Source organism: Octopus sinensis, linkage group LG6, assembly GCF_006345805.1.
Source record: "Octopus sinensis linkage group LG6, ASM634580v1, whole genome shotgun sequence".
NCBI lineage: Eukaryota > Metazoa > Mollusca > Cephalopoda > Octopoda > Octopodidae > Octopus > Octopus sinensis.
In genome coordinates, this window is record NC_043002.1 from 109,283,243 (window position 1) to 109,308,807 (window position 25,565).

A 25,565-nucleotide genomic window follows, 5' to 3' on the forward strand; every position below is an offset into this window, starting at 1 on the left:
ATACTCGACCATGTTCCAGTTCGAAAGGCAGGCGACCACCATTATATCAAGAGAAAAATAACCAAGCAGAATATATGATGAAGACGCAGCAAAAACCAAGCGACAGATACAACTCATCGCCAAACATCGAAGATTTAATTTGTACACAAGACAACCACAGATTCAACTATAGCGGTTAGGTGAAAATATCACCACGGGAAAAACGGCTACAGTTAATATATCTGGAAATATATTCATATCAAGAGAAAGATAAACACAAGTGATTCAATTAATCTCAACTACGAGACGCAACATCTTGATATGGAACTCTTGCCCTCCGTGTACCTCATGAACGGTAAATCAATTATCTGTCTTGAGTTCTAGTTCTTCTAAGAACTACCTTAAGCCATCTGCTACTACCTGTTGCTAGGCTGATACCAACAACGTGAATTGTGAACCAAATTCCATTGTTATTTCTCTGGTCAGTACCTTTTATGCCTCACGAACACACAGACACAAAAACATGCTAACACTTACAAACTTCCAACCAACAGGATTGTAAAATATGTAAAATAAATAATGTATATATATCAAAAATAAATCTTGTTGTCATCCCACTTGTGTTTTGCCGCTGTATGTATTATATGGTCTGTAAAATAATCATTAAGAATGGGATCGCGTGCGATTGTATTCCCTATACGATACGACCGCATGTGATCCTATTTTTATATAGGTAATCCCTGATGTCAATGCATGTTCATAAAAATAGCTATTATTATAATAGGCGTAGTGGCTGTGTGGTAAGTAGCTTACTTACCAACCACATGGTTCCGAGTTCAGTCCCACTACATAGCACCTTGGGCAAATGTATTCTACTATAGCCTCGGGCCAACCAAAGCCTTGTGAGTGGATTTGGTAGACGGAAACTGAAAGAAGCCTGTTGTTTATATGTATGTGTGTGTGTCTGTGTTTGTCCCCCCAACATCGCTTGACAACTGATGCTGGTGTGCTTACGTCCCTGTAACTTAGCGGTTCAGCAAAAGAGACCGATAGAATAAGTACTAGGCTTACAAAGTATAAGTCCTGGGGGTCAATTTGCTCGACTAAAGGCAGTGCTCCAGCATGGCCACAGTCACATGATTGAAACAAGTAAAAGAGTATGTCTTATAGTGACGACATTGAAGTTGACAATGAAGAAATAGGTATAGGAAATAATATATTCTACAATGAAGATAATGAAATTGAGGCCGGCAGTGGGCAATTTGAGACGAAAATCTCTATAAATTACACCAATGATCAATTGCATGGTTCCTGTATCAGGGGACCAGTATTTTGTAACAGAATATATGAGTAAACTTTCTGAAAATGACCAGGTGAAAATTAAAAAAGGAGAATTGAAAGTGAAATCTCTATGTGTATAGAGCTGAAGTTGTCTGTGTATGGCAGGTTTGGTAGCCTTCAACTAACACTATCTCCTCCGAGACCCTGCGGCGCAGGTTGACCAAAATTGAGAGTATGATAGAAGAAGGCTTGCTCTTCCTTCCATAGAAGATAAAATTCAAATCGGACCATGTTAAGGACCAAAAATTATTTACATCAAGAAGGTGCTTTTTTTCTATGAAAGTCCCTATTTTTTACGATTTTTTTTACTGCTGTATCGCCATTTTTCGGTGTATTTCAACCAGAAAAATGAATGTTCGCTTAAAGAGAATAACAAGCTACATAATGCAAAATTTTTACTTTTCAAAAATTCCAATTCTGAAGGGTCGAAAAGAACCCGAGCAACGCCGGGTTATACTGCTAGTCGTTAATATAAGGGAACAGACAAAAATGCTGGAACGAATCCAACCAGTCAGTAGAGACATCTATTGGAGAATTCAAGAAATACAATCATATAAAGGGAAATAACTTCTACACTACTTCAACCAAGCTCCAATTATGAATTAAGGTGCTTAATTACCGATCACGACTCGCAGTTTGTATCTGAACACGGTAAGTTGACAAATATTGACTTTAAGGCTCTAATGAAGATAATAATACTAGTAATAACAATGTAAATAATAGAATTCTGTGAACTTCTCGGTGTCACAGTAATTATTTTGAAGCGAAAACATAAAAACTTTAGGAAAATATATTTCCTCGTCTTAAATAATAACTTCCAAACTGAAATGTTGGTTTGTTGTTTATGAAAACCTTTTATCGGCTGTTACGTGTGATATAGAGGAAATTTATTTGTAAAATGAGAGTAAAACGAACGGAGAACTGGCATAACTACAGATTCATGCCCCACAACTTTGGATGATCGTAACTTTAATTAAATTTTCTACGAATATTTGTTAAAGTATGTAGATTCCGAATATACCAAACTGGTAAACTTTTGTAGGAAACTGCTTTTGGTGTGATGAGTTTCAGAAAACTAAGCGGCGTCAACTTCAATTCTTTTTAACTTTCAAGAAAATAGATGTTATATTTTTAAATGAAATTTTCTACAAATATGCCTCGGACGATATAGATTCAGAGAAGGTATGAATTTTGGGGGAAAACAATTCGGAGGTTTACTCTTGAGGACCGTTCATTTATTTATTTTCTAAAATATTCCTTAATTCTTGCAACCTCTTCACTGGTTCTTGACCATGTACATTATCGGAGCTTTTTCTTTTTGTTTGTTGCTGTGCATGTGTGTGTGTATGCGGCTGCTTGCATGAATATACACGTATGTATATATATATTATATATATATATTATATATATATATACCGGAGTAAACACATAAATGTGAAACAAGGTGGAAAAAAGAGTACTCAAATACCAGTGGTAGAGTAATATGCTTTATTTAAAGCAGCAGAAAATTCAACAAAACCTGTTACTCTGAGTTTCACGTCCCCGTTCGTCAGACAGTTAGCAAAAACTGTCCGACGAACGGGAACGTGAAACTCAGAGTAACAGGTTTTGTTGAATTTTCTGCTGCTTTAAATAAAGTATGTATACATTGTGATGTTTGTGGTAAATCATTCTGTCAAACAGGTCACTTGACTGTTCACAAACGCATTCATACAGGAGAGAAATCTTATCATTGTGAGATCTTTGGTGAGTCATTTTCTCAAGGGCATCAGTTGAATAGACACACACACACACACACACATACAGGAGATAAGCCATAACCTTGCATTAGTTGTTGTAATTAATTTGTTGAAAATGGTGTTGTAAGTACACACGAAAATGTTCATACCAGACAAAACCTATGTAATGGTCGTGTCTGTGTTAAAGCATTCTCTCATAGACCTAACTTATCTGTCCATGAACGAATCCCTACGAGAGAGTAGCCATGTCAGTGTGACACATGTGGCAAATCATTCTCTTGAAAAAGCCACATGCATAAACATGTGGGTATTACTGTCTCAATGTCAAAATTTATTAAGTCATAACAATAATTAACACTAATTGGTCTGCTAAAACACAGGCTTTTTCCTTTCATCAGTTATAGGAATTTCTTAATAAAGGATAATGAATAAAATATTTATTTTGTGCTTGTTTTTTTTACTCTATATCTGGACCCTGTTCCCTTTCTACCTTAAACCTGTCAACTGGCACAAAGTGACATTCCTTCAATACTACCTTCCTCCCTCCCAGTTGTGAGCTATTTTGTCTTGCAAGGTTCTTGGGGACCATGTTGGTTTTGTTGTCATATAAAAAAGAAAAAATAACACCCTGTGCTCTCTGTAATATGGCTGACATTAGGAAATGCATTCTGCTGTAGAAAACAAGCCAAAACAGACAAGGGAAACTGGTGCAACTCATGGCTTTGTCAGCTCTGGTCAACCTATCCAACATATGCCTGTATGGAACACAGACATTAAATGTTGATGAAGAAAGCATGTATAGTGTGGTGTTATGGGCTGTGATGAGCTATGTGGTGTTGGTGGAGAAGATTGCAGATGAAGTAGACAGAAGTGAAGACTGCAGGGGCCGGAGGATCAGCCACGAGGCATGCATGGGCAGGAAGCACATGCGGCAGTTCAAGGAGACAGCAGCGTGCAAGGATGTGTTTATTTCTTGACAGTGATCGCTCATCCCGCCTAGGTCAATAGTTAAGATCCTTGTATTTCTTACTCCCGTTGGCTTCTTTTTCCTCCATCACTCTACATATAGCATGATGAAATGTTTCTCCTTTGACATGCACATCATCATCGTTTAACGTCCGCCTTCCATGCTAGCATGGGTTGGACGATTTTGACTAAGGGCTGGTGAACCAGATGGCTGCACCAGGCTCCAATCTTGATTTGGCAGGGTTTCTACAGCTTGATGCCCTTCCTAACGCCAATCACTTCGAGAGTGTAGTGGATGCTTTTTACGTGTGATATTTTGACGTATTGTAACGTGTAAAGAAGTGCCAATACCTAACTGTGGCAGAGGTAGAACCAAGAAGTCATGGGATGAAGTGGTGAAGCATGATCTTTGACCTTTGAGCCTCACAGAGGCAATGACTGATGACAGAGAGCTTTAGCGATATGCTGTGCTTGAGAAGACTAGTCAAGCCAAGTGACTTCGTAGACATGGCTGATGCTGGTGTCGTGTAACCAGCACACTAGTTCTCTCTTTTTTCCTTAGTAAGTGGATGGAAATGAAAAAGTCTTTATTTCGATAAAGCTCAATAGTTTTACACAATCAAATTAGAAAATTGGACAAAACAGAACACTATTGAAAAAGCTTACTCGTCGTTTGGTATGTAGGTGTCTTGTTTAATGCTATGTTCCCCATTATCCTAAGCTAACCAGTAATATTTTCCTCACAATAATAGTAAGTTGGGTAAAACGTCCATATTCTCTACTAGGCTAGGCCTCTCTCTTCACTTTAATGGTATACCTATCTGTTCAACCAACGATTAGGATTTTGTTTTGAAAGTCGCGGGGTGGATCGACCGATGCTATATTAGGAAGGAACGACTTGTAGATGAGGATATGGACTATCAATATATTCTACTATTTCCAAAATCTAAAACGTGCCAGCTCCCAAGGAGGCGATGCTTCGGAAAATGTACACACGTGACTTTGTTTACATTTCTGAAGATAACAGAAACCCTTTTTTGAAATGTATCCGATACTTACATATACCGAAGGTTCGCCCACGAGGATTTCGGACGAGAATTGGTGTATCGGTATCAACACAATATTTAACGCTAGTTTAATCCTACGATTTCACATCAAACTCTTCCGTCAAACCATCGTACAAACAATAACTCTGAGCACCTTTTCAAACTCCACCCATCTAACACCCGTGGACATATTTACAAAGTCAGAAAACTGCACAGCTCCCATGACCTCAGGAAACATTTTTTCACGCTGAGAGTTGCTGAAGCATGGAACAAACTGCCGGCATCAGTTGTTAGTTGTCGGAGCACTGCATCCTTCAAAACTTCCATGCTTTCTGAGATTTACCAACACTACACCTGATTTTCTCCCCTCCATACACACACAGGCATGTATCTGACTCATACATTGTTCGCTTTCCAGACATTTGTACATTACTGCATGTACTTTATATGCACTTTCTGACAAGTTGTGGTGCACCTGAGAACAGTATACAATAATTTCATTATTATTATTATGTAACATGAACAAGGAAAGACAATTTACACGCTCTTTAGATCACGTGACTGGATATGGCCAATAGAATTCATTTACGGAAGTAGAGTCGTCGTGGCGGGAGATAAAATTATTTAGCAGCTGTTGTTTATGATTGATGTTAATGCAATGTATAAAGGTGCGATAACATTTATTTATCTATCGTTTGTATGTGTTGGATACAAATAATTGTTTCCCATCCTGGGTTGATACAACAGTCTTTCTGTTAATTATGGTTCAGTCCAATTAACTAACCTCCCTTCTGTAAATTGCTGTTTGTGTGATGTTGGCTGTCGTGGATAGGTGTGATGGTTGTGTGTCCAGGTTCACATTTGCTGGTAAACATTAGAGACTTTGGCGATGTTTCGCTTGTCGTAGCATAAGTTTCCGTCGATTTCCGTAAAAAATGTAAACACTGAATCGGCCATACATACATACATACATACATACACACACACATACATACACACACACACATACATAGATACATACACACACACATACATGCAGACATACATATACACATACACCGAGTAAAAAATTTCAGTTATCTCTCTCTTTCACACATTACTCTCTCTGTCTCTTCGCACACACTAACAGAAGCACTTCACTTACACAACATACTGTCTGTCTCCCACACCCCATCAAACACACACACAGGGACTTCCAAGAGAAATTTCCTCGTCATAAAATCGCTTCCTCTTAGTCTCTTTCGCTCTCATTGCTTGTGTAAAAAAATAAAAGTTTTTTACGGAAATCAACGGAAACTTGTGCTACGACAAGCGAAACATCGCCATAGGTGCAGGAGTGGCTGTGTGGTAAACCACATGGTTCCGGGTTCAGTCCCACTGCGTGGCACCTCTGGCAAGTGTCTTCTACTATGGCCTCGGGCCGACCAAAGCCTTGCGAGTGAATTTGGTAGACGGAAACTTAAAGAAGCCCGTCGTGTATGTGTGTGTTTGTCCCCCTCCCCTTCGCTTGACAAACGATGCTGCTGTGTTTACGTACCCATAAAGTAGCGGTTCGGCAAATAAGCTCGATAGAATAAGTACGAGGCTTACAATGAATAAATCCTGTGGTCGATTTGTTTGACTAAAGACTGTGATCCAGCATGGTCGCAGTCAAATGACCGAAAGAAATAGAAAAATATCGATAAAGTTGAGATTAATAAGAAAAATTTGCATCAAGGGAGAGAAGGGATGATGCGTAAGAGAAAGTCAGTTTTCACTTCGGTACTTAAGCTGCAGAAATTTGAAACATCCAGAATGGTTAATTTTAGTATATTAGAAGAGCTCAGTCCGTTCAAAAAGAACAATACGATACAAAACACTAGCAACAGCAGTTCAGTATTAATTTCATGCTTTGCATGACAGACATGCTTCACAGCTATACCCCATTGAAAGGGCTAGTTTGTAGTTTCTAGAGAAAATGTTAAACGTACCTGAAAATGAAAAAAAAGATGGTCTTTCTGCCCAACTAAAAGACCTAAAGAACTATCAAAGAAGGTGTGGAGGAGAGAAGAGAGAACTAACGGTCGATGCTTCTAGAACTCCCAGACTGAAAACATTAACACTTGAAAGACTTTCCCTCTATTAATTACTAAATGTCTTTCCCTCATCTTCATTGTTAAAAGTAAAGAATCTAGAAAAGATGGATTGTATTTCAGTCTAATTGTCATTGTAAATATTTGAGGCTTTCCATTCCCTGTCTCTATGGCTTCACTGCTTTTCTCTACATTTAAGGGTCAAGGTGCGCGACTCGGTGGTCTGAGCAATGTGACCCATGATCATTAAGTCATGAGTACGATTTCCGGCAGAGCGTTGTGTTCTTGACCGAGGTACTGCTCCAGTCGACTCATTTGGCAAAAATGAGTTGTAGCTGTAATATTCAAAGGGGCCAGCCTCTTTTCTAGAAATGTTTATTTAGGGGAGAATGCATTATACACTCTGTAAAGTGGTTGGAAGGGCATCCAGCTGTAGAAACCGTGCCAGAACAGACAATGAAGCCTGGTGGGGGCCCTGCTGGTTCCTACCAAACTAGCCATCACTTGCCAGGACCAAAAACGGATATTAAATAATAATGATGAGGACTTAGGGAATATTCTGTTAATCCTGAACAGAGACAACATAAAGTTGTGACTCGCTGATCTATGATTGAGATATTGTTGAGAATACCCAATCATATACAACACAAATAGCTACTCATTTCACAACTTTTTGGTTGTTAGTATCTAATATTTGTTTTCTTTTCTTTCAGGAGATATTTCCATTTAAAAGAAGATTATCTGCAGAGGATACTGCAAGTCTGCTGTGTTAGGGTAGAGAGATTTATCAACCAATTAATGTCTTCAGAATAAAACTAAAATTTAACAAAGAAAATGTTTCAGAAAGTGAGCAAACGTTACAAGTGTGGTATTTGTGGTAAATTACTTACTACAATGTCTAATTTAGTTATTCACAGGCGCACTCATACTGGGGAGAAGTCGTACAACTGTGAAGTATGCAAGAAAGCATTCTCTGTAAAAAGTTTAGTGATACACAAACGCACGCACACAGGAGAGAAGCCATTTCACTGTGAAATATGTGGAAAATCATTTTCTCATAAAGGTTACTTAAAGATTCACAAACGTGTTCACACTGGAGAGAAACCATTTCAGTGTGAAATCTGTGGAAAGTCCTTTTCTTATAAAGGTTATCTAAAGATACACAAACGTGTTCACACTGGAGAGAAACCATACAACTGTGAAATCTGTGGCACAGCATTTTCAATATTTAAGAGTTTACAATATCATCAACTTATTCACACTGGAGAAAAGCGATTCAATTGTGAAATCTGTGGCAAGCCATTTTCTCATTTTGGTAATTTAAAAAGGCATAAACGTACTCATACTGGGGAGAAGCCATACAGGTGTGATGATTGTGGGAAAGCTTTTTCTAATTTGAGTGAATGTGAAAGACACAGAGGTGTACACTCAAAACCTTACCACTGTGAAATCTGTGATAAAGCATTTTCTGTCAAAGAGTCTTTAACAGTACACAAACGAGTTCACACTGGAGAGAAGCCATATCACTGTGAAGTATGTGGGAAAGGATTTACAAGTAGTGGTACCTTAAGAAGGCATAAACGTACTCACACAGGGGAAAAACGACACCGCTGTGAAATCTGTGGGAAATCATTTCCTGAAAAATATATTTTAACATTACACAAACGAATTCACACAGGAGAGAAACCATATCACTGTGAGGTTTGTGGAAAAGACTTTTCTGATAGGTGCAGCTTAAAGAAACACAATCATGTTCATACTGGGGAGAAGCCACATCAGTGTGAAATCTGTGGCAAAGCATTTTCTTTAACTGCTAATTTAAAAAGACACAATTTTATTCACACAGGAGAGAAACCATATCGTTGTTTAATATGTGGAAAAAAATTTTCACTCAAGTCCAGCTTAACAACACATACACGTATTCATACTGGGGAAAAGCCATAACTAATGTGAAATATGCAGGAAAGCAGTTTCTGAAAAATCTGTCCTATTAGTTCATAAACGCACTCATACTGGATAAAAACCATATCAGTGTGAAGTTTGTGACAAGGAATTTGCCAATACAGGCAGCTTGAACGCACATAAACGTACATACACTGGAGAGAAACCTCACCACTGAAATCTGTGGCAAAACATTTTCTAACTTGAGGTGTTTAATAAGACACAAGCGTATTCATACTGGGGAATAACCATACAGCTGTGTTATTTGTGGGAAATCATTTACTCGGAGTGATTATCTGTCTACTCATAAATGCACTTTTAATGATGGAGATAAACCTTACCACTGACTTTTGTAGGAAAGCACAGTATAAAACCATTTTGTTGTGATATTTGTATTAAAGAATTTATGTATATGAATGTTATTAAATTGCTATAATTGTTTATAATATGCATAGTCTATTCTTGGGAATTGTAGTAAATTTTTCATTTTTAATGTTACTTGTTAGGTCACATGTATCATGATATGGTTAGAGTGAGAAAACCGTTGTTACTATTACTACTACTAGTGGCAATGCAACAGAATTAGGGAGACATACAACACTCCATCCACTGCATGCAGTTACCTGGCTGCTGTTGAAGAGATAGTATCAAAGTGTAGAAAGGAGTCAGGACTAAATACAAGGCCATCATAGAGAATGATGCAAATTGGGATGTGCCCCCTTTACACAAGTAAATCCTAGAATAGCATGGAAAGGACAAAGATAGGAAGGTAAGGCCAACTAACTCGTGGTGTGATAACTAAAACTACCAGAGTATTATGTTTGTTGATGCTACCCCTGTACGTTATAGCATATGTTTTTGGGAAAACCTAAGATAAATCTCTGGATTAAAGTAATAGAAAGACCAGGGATCTCCATAAAATACCAGATCTGTAAAACATCCATTTGAATGAAACACCTTTAAGGAGAGCAACTGTATAGTGTGTAGGCTGAATCCACAGATAAACTGTAAAGTTAGGAGTGTAGCATATAGTTTAAGGTGTAGTGAGGTATGGAAGAGAAACAGGATGACTACACACAGTGGTGGAAGCTGAAAGAGGAGAGAAGCTCATCAGTGCTCTATCAACATGCTCAATTAGGACATAAAGGCTTGCTCCACCATACTGCACAACCTGATGACAAAGGACAATGAGAAGAAAGGGAAACAAATACCAACAGTATAATACATACTCTTGTTTCAGTCATTTGACTGCGGCCATGCTGGAGCACCGCCTTTAGTCGAGCAAACCCACCCCAGGACTTATTCTTTGTAAGCCTAATACTTATTCTATTGGTCTCTTTTGCCGAGCTGCTAAGTTACGGGAACTTAAACACACCAGCATCGGTTGTCAAGCGATGTTGTGGGGACAAACAGAGAGGCACAAACACACACATATATATATATATACGACAGGCATCTTTCAGTTTCCGTCTACCAAATCCACTCACAAGGCTTTGGTCGGCCTGAGGCTATAGTAGAAGACACTTACCGAAGGTGCCATGCAGTGGGATTAAACCCGGTACCATGTGGTTGGTAAGCAAGCTTCTTAACACACAGCCACTCCGCGCCTACACACAAAAGACATACTAAATACAATAAGAAAAGAAAAAAATCAAAGTACACACTATGTAGTAAGCATACACATGCGCACAAAAAACACACCCAGATACAGATGCAAATTGTTGCGCATATATAGATGCATAGCAGAGAAATACAAAATGGAATAAGCATAAGAAGAGACATCAGATAGAGAGTGACTGAAGAGGTCACAGGACCTGGGATGAAACAGCTTTAAGAGAGAAACTAGAATAATGATAAATCTGAAGAGAAGACGAAATATACAGTATGTATGTGTTTAATTGACAAAATATGACCATCATTATGTATAACAAACAATATTATAACATTTTGATGTGAGGCCCCATGGTTGTCATGAGGATACAGTGATTATTCAGAAATGACACTATTGATTATATTATCATGGTTGTCATGTATCTTGTAGCACAGTACTACGATTTTCTAAAGAAATCTAAGTAAATAATCACCACTGGCTGAAGATGCAGACACATGAACTGAATTTTCCAGTAATTCTATACTGCCTTTCTTGCTGAGTACCAAGTCGACAAATTATATCATTGTTTTGATGAAAATTGTTCATTGCTTGAAGAATATTGTTCAAGTTTAATAAAATTTAATATGTACTCAATGCGTGAAGTGTTGGGTCCAAAAGCCTATTGAAGAACCCTCCACAGGAGGTAAGTTAAAGTCTGTCTGAAGAGCAAAGTTTATTCACAGCATTGCGGGCTAAGTACGATGTTTTATAGAGATGTCTGTAGAGTTGCAGCGGTTAATGTATGTGCTTTGTGTATGTAGAGAGAGACTTGATAGAAGTGTTTCTAGAAAGCACGAGGTAACGGCATTGGGTTTGTCCCATACTGCTGGGGCACTTGGCAGCAGGACATTCTTGTGTGAGAGTAGCCAGCGATAATGTGATAAAGCAAAATTGCATGCCGCGAGTCCTTTAGAGAAGCGAGACAAGGAACTCAATTGAACATGGCTGCAGCTCCACTATATAATTTACCAATCAAGCTGGGAAATTTGGGTAATATTTGCTAATCAACAGATAGCATGGAATTAGCAGCTTGTTACCATGACAACCACGTGCTATGTTGTGGTTCAACTCTCTTGTTTGTACTGCACATTGTTATATGTTGATTTTTCACGCTTGATTCTTCACATCACAAGATGTGTTTTAATAAAAAAGTTTGTTTACCAATTAGAATTCCATTGTAGATATTTTTCGTCAATTGTCTTAATATTTTTCATATATTTCGTTAAGTTTTACTATATTTACATTCATTGCAACGAATGCCTGTCGTTGACCAAGCCAGAGTGTGCCATTCTCTATTTTTATTTAAGATATAGGACAATATTATTTAATGTGTCCTTCATTTTTATAATGCTAGAGCAGAATGTGAGGGAGATGTGGCTGTTATTTCTAGCAAATTGAACAAAGACAGAGATTACTTCATCGGCTCATTTGCTGATGTGATACAAGCAAAAAAAACTAAAGGAAATGGACCTTCATCTGTTTCTAGGATGAGCCTATCCAGTGTTCAAAAGTGTGTATTTTAAACCAAAGCTAGTACAGACATGCTACAGGTGTCCAAAATCTAATTGGAACAACAAAACTCCAATGGTATCAATTAACTGGTTATAAAGACTAGATTTACTTCCATTGTAAATTTCTCCCATTTCCCAAAGATTTCAATTTGATTTTAATAGAAATAAATTGTGTTGTTATTCTATATTTTGATAAAATAAATTCACATGAAGATGAATCTCCACAAATTTAATTTTACCATTTATTGTACTTCTGTTTTCAAAATTGAAAATGTGACTGCTGCTAAGGGTTTCGGACAAGAAATGGTGTATCTGTATAAGCACAATAGCAATACAGAAAAGATTTCGTTTTTGGATTTGGTTTGCAAGATTCTTTATATGAGTTCGTGTGTTGAAGCATATTCTGTTGTCTGGGGAGAGTCATTTTCTTTTTGTGCCTTATTATGTAACACACTCACCGGTAAAATTTCCACTTTTTTCTTATTTTTATTGTCCTAAAATTTTCGTTGTGTCTTGCAACCTTTTCAATAATTTTGAAAAACTATTGAAAAGGTTGCAAGACTCAACGAAAATAATAAGGCACAAAAAAAATGACTCTCCCCAGATAGCAGAATACAGAAACCAGCGATTTTACTTGGAATTCTTTTGGTGTATAAAGGAGGAAAGAAAATTAACTCAGTAGCCCACGTGACCCGAAGTGACCAATAGAATTTATATAACACCGCCATCTTAGTTTCTCACGAGACATTTACCGAAATAGGGTCATCATGGCGGGAGTTATAATTATTTAGCATGTTTTGTTTTATGATTGATGTTAACAAAGGATAGTTATTCAGGAGAAGGCAGTATTAAGGTAAGATATTGTTTGTATGTATTAAATACAGATAATTATCTCCCATCCGGGGTCGATATTAAAGAATAAGAAGCGAAAATGCTGAAGTTGGTGGTAACGGAGTCTGAACTGGAGAGAGAAAGAAAGATACAAAATTCTTACAAAAACTACGTTAGTGTGTGTGTGAAACAACTAAATGTATAATATTAAAACAATATCTTTTACATACATCTTAAAAATCACTGGATATATTGATCCCAGATTGCAATTCATTCATGGAAGAAAAGAAAAACATTTTCCAATACTTTCGGTTTCTACCCCCCCCTCTTTTTTTCCGAAAAAAAAAATGACTTGCCGCCCATTAGGCATCCGTAATGCATTCTTTTTTAAAGGTTTATATATATATACACACACGTACAATCTCCTGAAAATATGTTAATTTTCCTTAAAGTTACGAGAGAAAAAATCGGATCTTTTGAATTTTCCGAAGTCCTCTCCTCACCCCATCGGAAGACATTTTAACCCACAAATTTCTTTATAATCCTGATGTATTCTGTTTGAAAGGTATTTATACAAAATTTTATGCAGAAAAAAACCCCATTTTCCCAAAAGTTATGAGGGAAAATCTAGGATCTTGTGAATTTTCCGAAGACCTCCCCACCCATCCGTTGCACTGTTTTTGTTTTTGATTTCGTTCCCGAGTAATATTGTAAACAACCGAAAAGGTTTAAAAGTTTAATAAAACAGGTCAACAAACTGAAACTGTTTTTAATCATCAGAGTTGCTGATTGACTTTGCTGGGTTAATTTATGATGCTGATTACGAATCTGAAGTTCGATTTCCTCTATCAGGTCACATTTTCATGTTAATGATACCTGCTGTTTTAAGTTATAGGATACGTAAAGCATGTCTGCATAAAGTATATTGAATACAAGATACGATAATTTCATGACTTTTTATTGTACAAAATTAGGCATTCTTTCGATTTGACTCGACGAGACCAAAACAAAACCTCGGTTGTTTCCGTGACAGCTGCTAAAATGGGAGGAGGAGAAGAAAGCTAATGCACACACGCACAGAGACAAGAACAAGCACGCACACACAACCCATTAGCTTTCTTCTCCCATTTTAGCAGCTGTCACGGTGGTCACGAAGATATCCGAAGTGAATTGTCGTGTTGTCACGGAAACAACCGAGGTTTTGTTTTGGTCTCGTCGAGTCAAATTGAAAGAATGCCAAAATTATTGTGTACAAATAAGTTAGAATACACTCAAATACATAACTTAAAATCTTTGGGATTTGGACTTTCTATGGTATTTTGTCTCAGGTTCATCTCTGTATAACATCCAACAGTAGTCAGCTAACATTCCTATGCAATATCTTGATGAAAGCGTTCCCCTTGCTCATCAGGCACTGCTCCAAGGTTCTCTGCAAAAAGTCCAGATGTGAATCAAGGAAATGGACGTTTAGTGGCATCCGACAGCCCATTGCAGCGTAGGAGTCTAGAAGGCATTTCACTCCATTTCTAAACTCTAGAGATCTCTTGTTGCCTAGGAAATTTCCACAGAGCCATTTGAAGGATTCCCAGGCTTTAAGCTCAATCTCATCCAGTGATGTGAGGAAGTGGTTGTCCTTCAGGAGTTCTTTTATCTGTGGACCTATGAATATCCCCTCCTTCAGTTTTGCCTCGGTGTTTTATGGAAATTTGACCTTCACATATTCATGAAACTATTGTTTCATGAGGCCAAGCTTTATGTGAAGAGGGGGAAGAAGAACATTTTCTGGGTTTAAAAGTGGCTTACACTGGACGCTAGAAACTCCTGGCTCTTATGATTTTCGCAAAGGTCACTCTGATTGCACATAGTGTTAGTTGCACAACTGTCCCATAGGCATAAAAAGCAACAATATTTTGTGAACCCAGATTGCATTCTCATCAACATTCCAATCGCCTTCGAGTCTCCACATATTTTTCAGCTGTAGTTTGAACACTTTATGGCATTGAGGAGTACTTGCATATTTTCATAACACTCCTTCATGTGCATTGAATGTCCTATGGGAATGGATGGTTTCTTATTGTTGTTGTGTAGTAGTACTGCCTTGAGGCTTCTCTTAGATGAATCAATGAATAAGCGCCATTCAGTTGGAACATGCTCTTGGAACAAACAGCGAAACAACTCGTCATATTACTGAAACAAAGTGGTCCATCAACAGAGAAACATGAAGTCAGATCCCTATTTCTCTTCGTGAAATGAGTAATACAAACATCTTTCTTAAGCAGACTCTTCTTGTAGGATAGATGCTAATAGTTCAGCTTTATCCTTCGACAATGACAAGTCTCTAACTAAATCATTTAACTCTCCTTGAGAAAATTTCTGTGGTACGTCTTCATTTTCAGTCGTGAAATCTGCATCCACTTCGGTGTCTTCCACAGCAGTAATATTTTCTTCAGGAAATACATCTCCGTCAGACATCTGAAGGCCATTTTCTGGTGGTATTGGAATAGGAAGATCATCATCATTGTGTGGTACTGGTCTTTTTGCTGATTCCAAGTTGGGATACACAATCTTATGCTTGGTCTTTACAGTAAACCCACATACATTAATGTTGCAGAAATAACAGTCCATGAAATGATCCTTTCGCTCTCTCCATATCATAGGTATTGCAAACGGCATTGCTCTCTTCCTCTTATTTAGTCAATCCCATAGTCCACTCGAACAAGCTGAGCAGATGCTGTGCAGGGCCCAACTCTTATCTTGATCCCCGAGAGAGCAGCCAAAGTATAACTGGTAGATCTTGATTTCACTTGTGATGGCAAGTTGCTGAGCTTTGGTGGTAAATGAACCACAGATATGAAAATATATCAGGAATGTTCTTGCAATGCCTTGACATCATGAGTAGAATTTTATGATGATGATGACTTGGCACCTTAAACAGAAAGTAAAATTTATGAAAAGAAAAGATTATGAAAACATAAAATTGCAAAATGAATACAAATAGTTATAAAACAGAAGTCAGAATTTACCTGTATAAGACGTTTACGTGTAGTGATACAGCTGATGGGAGTTCTATACCTCTCTTATCTCATCAGAAAAACTGCCTGATAGAAGGAAACCGGTTACACTTTTGAAATCTGCAGACAAAACTACATATGAAACACTATATAATATCCCTGATGAAAATTGCCTGTTGATCAGTGTTTGTATGAAGGGACACAGTAGGTGAGCCCATTAAACGTGTGCGTTAATGCTAATGTTTGTGTGTGTGTGTATGTGTATCGCCCATATGTATTTTAAAGAGAAAGAGTTTTCACTCAGTTACTTATGCTAAAGACATTTGAAAGAAACATGCAGAATTGCCACTTTTAGTATATTAGAATAGCTCAGTCATTCAAAAAGAACAATACGATAGAAAACACTAACAACAGCAGTTCAATATTGGAAATAAGTTCTCCGCAAAAACCTAATTCCAGAGGACAGAAAGAGAGGAAATTTTACGAAATGCCGCACAGGTCCTTAAACTATTGCAGAAGTTTGTGCCAAAGATAACTGTCGATTTTTAGATAACAATAAAGTGCTAGAAAAGCAAGTAAATGCTACCAACCTCACTTGATATATTGAGCAACCAACAGCAAGGTAAAAGCGAAAAACATATTAAGAAAATCAAGATACCCAAGCTCCAAACTAAAAAAATGAACTGCTGTGATGTTTTAATGTATATAAATATATTTCAGGCATAACTACAGATTCCTATCCCTCCCCCCAACTTTGGATGATCATAACTTTCAGAATAATGGATATTTCCACATTATAAAGCAAAAATGTTGTGTTTTGTGGAAGCAGTGAAAGCTAAGATGAAATAATTGCTATTCTATCGTGCAGTGACTTCGCATTTGATTCACTCTTAGTTTGATAACAGCCTGTGCATGGGTATTTCTTGGGGGACTTGGCCTCCAGATCTGTGCGACACACAAATGCCACTGCATATTTTCCCTTCTCAAAATAACAAAAAGCAATGATTTCAGATTTTGGCACAAGGCCAGCAGTTTGAGGGGAGAGACCAGTGGATTAACATCAGTGCAAGTATTCAACTGGTACTTATTTCATTGATCAAAAAGAATGAAAGGCAAAGTTGCCCTTGTCAGAACGTGAGGATGGATGGAATGCCACTAAGCGTTTAGCCAAATACACTCAGGATTCATTGAAAGGTGGTAATGGAAAGAATTCTGTATAATTGTTATGAAGCTACTTCTGGCCACTTTAAATGAAAACATCTATTTATCTAAGTCTGCCGAGTTGGAATCTTATGAAAATTGAAACCGGTGATAGAAGCACACTCTGCAATATGTAGGAAAGCATTGTCAATTATTGTTGCCAAATAAGACAATAACACTCTCACCCACCACAAATGGAGGAAAGCATTTTCTAGAAATGTTTACTTAGGGGAGAATGCATTATACACTCTGTAAAGTGCTTGGCATTAGAAAGGGCATCCAGCTGTAGAAACCATGCCATAACAGACAATGGAGCCTTACTGGTTCCCGTCAAACTGTCCGACATTTGTCAGGATTGAAAATGGACATTAAATAATAATGATAAGGAACAGACAACATAAATAAAAGTTGTGACTTGCTGATCTGTGATTGAGATATTGTTGAGAATATAGTCAATCACATACACAAATAGCTACTCATTTCACAACTTTTTAGTCAGTAGCATCTAATACTTATTTTATTTTTCTTTCAGGACATTTCCATTTGAAAGAAGATTGTGTGCAGAGGATACTGCAACTCTGTTATGTTACGCTAGAGTTTTAACGACCAATATCTTCAGAATGAAAAGAGGAAACTGTAAAATTCAACTGAGAATGTTTCAGGAAGTGAGCAAACTTTACAAATGTGGTATTTGTGATCAAGTACTTACTACAAAATCTAATTTAGCTATTCATAGGCGCACACATACTAGGGAAAAGCCATACAACTGTGAAGTATGTGAGAAAGCACTCTCTCAAAAAGGAAATGTAATAGAACACAAATGTACCCACACAGGAGAGAGACCATTTCACTGTGAAATATGTGGAATATCATTTTCTGATAAAGGTTACATAAAGATTCACAAACGTACTCACACTGGAGAGAAACCATACCACTGTGAAATATGTGGAAAATCATTTTCTCATAAAGGTTACATAAAGATACACAAACGTGTTCACACTGGAGAGAAACCATATCACTGTGAAATCTGTGGCAAAGCATTTTCTGTATTTAGTAGTGTAAAATATCATCAACTTTCTCACACTGGAGAAAAACAATATGATTGTGAAATCTGTGGCAAACTATTTTCTCGACGTACTCATTTATCAACACATAGACGTGTTCACACTGGGGAGGAGCCATACAAGTGTGATGACTGTGGGAAAGCTTTTAAGTATGCGAGTAACTTTGAAAGACACAGAGGTGTGCATTCAAAACCTTACCACTGTGAAATCTGTGATAAAACATTTTCCGCAAAAGAGATTTTAACAATACACGAACGTGTTCACACTGGAGAGAGGCCATATGATTGTGAAGTATGTGGGAAAGGATTTCCAAGTAGGGGTCACTTAATAAGTCATAAACGTACTCACATGGAGGAAAAACAACACCACTGTGAAATCTGTGGGAAAGCATTCACTGTAAAATATGCTCTGACATTACACAAACGTATTCACACAGGAGAGAAACCATATCACTGTGAAGTTTGTGGAAAAGACTTTTCTGGTAGTTGTGGCTTAAATAAACACAAACGTATTCATACTGGGGAAAAACCGCATCACTGTGAAATCTGTGGCAAAGCATTTTCTGAAAGTTGTACTTTACAAAGACACAGACGTATTCACACAGGAGAGACACCATATCACTGTTTAATATGTGGAAAAAGTTTTTCATTTCAGACCAGCTTAATGATACATAACCGTATTCATACCGGAGAAAAGCCACACTAATGAGAAATATGCAGGAAAGCATTTTCTGAAAAATCTATCATGTTAATTCATAAATGCTCTCATACTGGAGAAAAACCATATCACTGTGAAGTTTGTGGCAAGGAATTTTCCAATAGTGGCAGCTTAAAAGGACATATACATATACACACTGGAGAGAAATCACATCACTGTGAAATCTGTGGTAAAGCATTTCCTAACTTGAGGTGTTTAATAAGGCATAATCGTACTCATACTGGGGAATAACCATACAGCTGTGTTATTTGTGGGAAATCATTTCATCACAGTGATTATATATCTACTCATAAATGTACTTTTAATGATGGAGATAAACCTTACCACTGACTTTTGTAGGAAAGCATATTATAAAACCATTTTGTTGTGATATTTGTATTAAAGAATTTATGTATATGAATATTATTAAATTATTATAATTGTTTACAATATGTTTAGTGTATTTTTTGGAAGTTGTAAATTTTTTCATTTTTAATGTTACTTGTTAGGTCACATGTATCATATGATATGGTTAGAGTGAGAAAACCGTTGTTACTATTACTACTACTAGTGGCAATGCAACAGAATTAGGGAGACATACAACACTCCATCCACTGCACACAGTTACCTGGCTGCTGTTGAAGAGATAGTATCAAAGTGTAGAAAGGAGTCAGGACTAAATACAAGGCCATCATGGAGAATGATGCAAATTGGGATGTGCCCCCTTTACACAAGTAAATCCTGGAATAGCATGGAAAGGACGAAGATAGGTAGGTAAGGCCAACTAACTCATGGTATAATAACTAAAACTACCAGAGTATTATGTTTGTTGATGCTACCCCTGTACGTGAACTAGCATATGTTTTTGGGAAAACCTTAGATAAGAAGAATCTCTGGATTAAAGTAATAGAAAGGCCAGGGATCTCCATAAAATACCAGATCTGTAAAACATCCATTTGAATGAACCACCTTTAAGGAGAGCAACAGTATTGTGTTTAGGATGAACCCACGGATAAACTGTAAAGTGAGGAATGTAGCTTAAAATATAAAGTGTAGTGAGGTATGGAAGAGAAAGAGGATATGACATACACAGGTGGAAGGTGAAGGAGAGAAGCTCATCAGCGCTCTACCAACATGCTCAATTAGGACATGAAGGCATGGTTAATAACAGATGTTAACATATGAACACATAGATCAGACAATATGGAGGCCACACATGCAGTAGTAGACTGACTGAGAAAACGTGAATGGAATAACATCAGCTCCACTCCACCACACTGCACAACCTGATGATGAAAAAGAGAATGAGGAGAAGAAAGACTGAAGGAGCTCCATCTCTCAAACATTGTAATTCTCAGAGTAGTTCTGTGGAAATATCACTGCAACCAACTCCATTGTGCTAACTGTTTCTTCCCATTCCACCATGCACACACACACAGGCTAAGACCTAAAATACCTCAGTCTGCTGCAAACTTACCAAGGCCAATAATTCTAACAAAGTCGCTTAAGTTACCTTCTGTCAGTGCCCCACACAAATATTTTCCATTCTCACCGAACTCTACCCGTCAGTCTTTTGCTCTCTGTCTTTCTGCGTGTATCCTGATTAATGTTTAACCTTCTGATCCTGATGATATATAACTAATTCTAAAAGAAAAGCCGCAAACTATTACCACTTCGCAAATGCTCAGACATGTACTGCGAACTAGCAAACTTTGGTTACAACTGATTAAAATGATGCTTCTATATTCTACACAAGTGAGACTTCTCTTGATGTAATTTTTTTCCTTCTATCCACTCCAGTAACCCTGTATCAATTTGTCCTCACTCTAAATAAACTTTTGTTTCCGAAAGAATTCTTAGTCGTAACTAATCAGAAAAATGTCTTCAGCAAGTGTTGTACACAATCTTCTACAAATGAACTGGCCATCTCTAGAGGTGTATAGCAATGGAGATTGCTATATGAATATAAGGCTCTGAGGTCATCAGTTTAGTGATGGTATGTTGATACCACCACCTTACCGTTTTTCGTTGGTTATTACTTTTACAAAAGTTGTTCTCGTGTTGGGTCGACTCCATGATTGTTTGTTGAAAGTTACGAGGTGGGTAAAATGGATCATGTGAATTTTCCAACAGTCCTCACCCCACCCATGTTCGTTTGTGCAATTTTTTTGTTTGCATTCGTTTTCTGCAGTATTTAACATCAAGCAGGCTGCTTTATTTTTATTTTTATTTTTTTCATTAACGTAAGTCAATCTTCATATTGACCATTTTAGGGTTTGGGTTACGTAGATGCATCGAGACCTCTGTACTTAAGTAAGGACCCCTTTCTTTGGTCCAGAAAACGGGATGGGGTGCATCCCTCGGAAGTTTCACCTCAGTCCCATCCTCATTGGGAAGTACACTTGCATGATTTTCACTAAGGGGGAGAAAAAACGAGATTTTTGGCAGCAAATCCCATATTTTTGTTTGGAAAAAAAAAGTGGTGGGAATCATTACTCTTTTACTTGTTTGTCATTTGACTGTGGCCATGCTGGAGCACTACCTTTAGTCGAGCAAATTGCCTCCAGGCCTTATTCTTTGTAAGCCAAGTACTTATTCTGTCAGTCTCTTTTGCAGAACTGCTAAGTTACGAGGACGTAAACACACCAGCATCAGTTGTCAAGCAATTTTGGGGGCACAAACACAGACACATACATATATACATATACAATGGGCTTTTTTCAGTTTTCGTCTACCAAATCCATTCACAAGGATTTGGTCGGCCCGGGGCTATAGAAGAAGACACTTGTCCAAGGTGCCACGCAGTGGAAATTTTTTTTTGCCATTGAATGAATTACGGTGGCATATTAGGTCACTGTAATTGATTCAATGATAAAAAAACTGTTTTTTTGGTCTGGAAACAGGGTGGGGTGGGGTTGAAACTTAGGAAATTTTATTCCCTACCCCACTCCCAACGCTTTACATAAATACATTTTCCAGCGTGTGGATTATGCGGTTCGTTCTTAAATATATAGAGAATTTGAATTCATATTCCTTTATTTTTTTGTTTTTATTGTCATTTGACTGCGGCCATGCTGGAGCACCATCTTTAGTCGAACAAATTGACTTCAGAACTTACTCTCTGTAAGCCTAGCACTTATTTTAGCAGTTTCTTTTGCTGAACCGCTAAGTTACGGGAATGTAAACGCACAAACATCAGTTGTCAAGTGATGGTGGGAGGACAAACACACACATATATATGACAGGCTTCTTTCAGTTTCCGTCTACCAAATCTACTCACAAGGCTTTGGTTGGCCCGAGGCTATAGTAGAAGACACTTACTTAAAGTGCCATGCAGTGGGACTGAATGCGGAACCGAGTGAATTTATATTGTGTGTATTTTATGCTGAAAATGTTTTTTCTATAGTTGTAGTGTAAGCATATGTAAACATACATACACACACACACACACACACACATGCACACATACATACGAAACATAGCCATATGTATGCATGCATGCACACATACGGCTATGTTTCGCCTCCCAGTCAAAACAAAAGAGTGCCTATGTGCCTATAGGCAATCATTACCTATATGTGTGTGTGTGTATATATATATATATATATATATATATATATATATGTGAGTGTGTGGATGTATATGTAGATAAGAAAGGGTTAATGTTTACAATATTACCTGGAAACAAATTAAACAAGAAACAGGGCTGTAAAAGCCTTGCCAAAACTGCCTCACCATTGCTTCTGCCATGTAAAAAGCACAAAGACCACTCTGCTGAGTAGTTGGTGTTAGAAAGGGCATCCAGCTGTAGAAACCATACCGAAACAGACAATGGAGCCTGATGGGGGCCCTGCTGGTACCTGTCAAACTATCCATCCCTTGCCAGGGTCAAAAACAGATATTAAATAATAATGATAAGGACTTAGGGAATATTCTATTAATCCTGAACAGAGACAACATAAATAAAAGTTGTGATTGTGAGATATTGTTGAGAATAGTTAATCATATACCACACAAACAGCTATTCATTTCACAACTTTTTGGTTGTTAGTATCTAAGATATATTTTATTTTCTTTCAGGACATATTTCCATTGGAAAGAAGATTATCTGCAGAGGATACTGTAAATCTGCTGTGTTCGGATAGAGATTTATCAACCAATTTATGTCTTCAGAATAAAAGAATAAAACTGAAAATTTAACTGAGAGAATGTCTGAGGAAGTGAGCAAACATTACGAATGCAGTATTTGTGGCAAACTACTTAGTACAACACGTAATTTAGCTATTCACAGGCGCACCCATACTGGAGAAAAGCCATACAGCTGTGAAGTATGCAAGAAAGCATTCTCTGTTAAAACTTATTTAACAGAACACAAACGTACACATACAGGGGAAAAGCCATTTCACTGTGAAATATGTGGAAAATCATTTTCTAGTAAAGGTTACATAAAGATACACAAACGTACTCACACAGGAGAGAAACCATTTCATTGTGAAATCTGTGGCAAAGCATTTTCGCTGTTTTGTAGTGTAAGAATTCATCAGCTTATTCACACTGGAGAAAAACAATTCCATTGTGAAATCTGTGGCAAAACATTTTCTCAAGTTGGTAATTTATCAAGACATAAGCGTACTCACACTGGGGAGGAAACATACAAGTGTGATGACTGTGGGAAAGCTTTTTCTACTGCAAGTGCCTGTGAAATACACAGAGGTGTGCACTCAAAACCTTACCACTGTGAAATCTGTGATAAAGCATTTTCTATAAAATACTCTTTAACAATACACAAACGTCTTCATACTGGAGAGAAGCCATATCCTTGTGACATATGTGGGAAAGGGTTTACAAACAGAGGTACCTTAATGAGGCATAAACATAGTCACACAGGAGAAAAACGACACCACTGTGAAATCTGTGGGAAAGCATTTCCTCAAAAATATGGACTAACATTACACAAACGTATTCACACAGGAGAGAAACCATATCGGTGTGAAATTTGTGGAAAAGACTTTTCTGATAGTAGCAGCTTAAAAAGTCACAAACGTATTCATACTGGAGAAAAACCGTACTCCTGTGAAATCTGTGGGAAGGCATTTTCTGTAAATGGTAGTTTAAAAAGACACAGACGTACTCACACAGGAGAGAGACCATATCACTGTTTAATATGTGGACAAAAGTTTTCACTTAAGACCAGCTTAACAATACATAACCGTATTCATACAGGAGAAAAGCCATAAATAATGTGAGATATGTGGGAAAGCATTTCTGAAAAATCTGTCCTATTATTTCATAAATGCACTCATCCTGGTTAAAAACCATATCACTGTGAAGTTTGTGGGAAGAAATTTTCATGTAGTGGCAGGTTAAAAAAACATACACACACTGGCAATCTGCAAAATCTGTGGCAAAACATTTCCTAAATTGAGGTGTTTAATAAGACACAAGCGTACTCATACTGGGGTAAAACTGTGTTAATTATGGGAAATCATTTACTCGCAGTGATTATGTATGTATTCATAAATGTATTGGTAATGATGGAGATAAACCTTACTACTGACTTTTGTAAGCACAGCACAGTTGGCCATCTTGCGAGCCATGAACTCACTTTATTTGTCGCGTCTTCACAGTCACAGCATATCTCCAGAGGTCTTGGTCTTTTGTCATTGCCTCTGTGAGACCCAACGTTCGAAGGTCATGCTTGACCACCTCATCCCATGTCTTCTTGGGTCTACCTCTACCCCGGATTCCTTTCTAAACTTTGCCCAGGCTATTCTTATTCTAGTGGTAACACTCTCTGAGCATCCACCCCCACTACTAACTTGGTCACCTAGGTTGCAGAAGCTATTAACTACTTCTAGTTTCTTTGCCTGGTGTGTGATGGAATCTGTTTTCTGAGTATCTGTGGAACACGAAAGCTATCTTCTCGATGATGTTGCTGCACCTCTTATGTGTCCATAGCTTACACTGGGTACATTTTATGGAGTTTCTACCTACACCTTTTCTACAGATCGAGGGTGTATGTAATCAGTTTGCCTTCCCACTTGCTAGAACTTTGGTCTTTGCTACATTGACTCTAAGGCCTTTTGATTCTAAACCTAGCTTCCACACCAGAAATTTCTTTTCTAGTTCCGGTAGTGATTCCGCTATGAGGGCCAGGTCATCAGCATAGAGGAGCTCCTAGAGGCAACCCATCTTGAATTCCTCTGTTATTGCCTATAATGAATAAAAGGGGACTGAACTCTGAACCTTCGTGGACCCCTACTTCTACCAAGGAAAATATTTTCTGAAATATCTGTCCTATTATTTCATAAACGCACTCATATTGGAGAAATACCATATCACTGAAGTTTGTGGGAAGAAATTTTCCAATAGTGGCAGGTTAAAAAAACATACATACACACATTGGAAATCTGTTGTAAAACATTTCCTAACTTGAGGTGTTTAATAAGGCATAATCATACTCATATTAGGAAAAAACCATACAGCTGTGTTATTTGTGTTTAATCACAGTGATTAT

General features: G+C 37.6%; 2 protein-coding genes across 5 annotated transcripts in view; both read left to right on the forward strand.

The window, feature by feature from the left end:
- The first annotated feature begins 1,815 nt into the window (after window positions 1-1,815).
- Window positions 1,816-24,509, forward strand: LOC115213319 (zinc finger protein 665-like). 4 transcript variants are annotated; one of them, XM_036504223.1, is made up of 3 exons: window positions 1,816-1,971; window positions 7,857-8,414; window positions 18,130-19,473. In XM_036504223.1, the coding sequence occupies exons 2-3, from the start codon at window positions 7,978-7,980 to the stop codon at window positions 19,055-19,057; spliced, it is 1,365 nt and encodes a 454-aa protein (XP_036360116.1). In that variant the 5' UTR covers window positions 1,816-1,971; window positions 7,857-7,977; the 3' UTR covers window positions 19,058-19,473. The 4 variants fall into 4 exon arrangements, with proteins under 4 accessions (XP_036360116.1, XP_036360119.1, XP_036360118.1 ...); XM_036504225.1 differs by lacking the exon at window positions 1,816-1,971 and adding an exon at window positions 4,825-4,836; XM_036504224.1 differs by lacking the exon at window positions 1,816-1,971 and adding an exon at window positions 5,666-5,739.
- Window positions 12,964-25,565, forward strand: part of LOC115213037 (zinc finger protein 879-like) — a 61,294-nt gene continuing 48,692 nt past the window's right edge. Inside the window, exon 1 of the mRNA XM_029782373.2 lies at window positions 12,964-13,099. The gene's annotated coding sequence lies outside the window, so the exon portion shown is untranslated. The remainder of the gene's footprint in view (window positions 13,100-25,565) is intronic.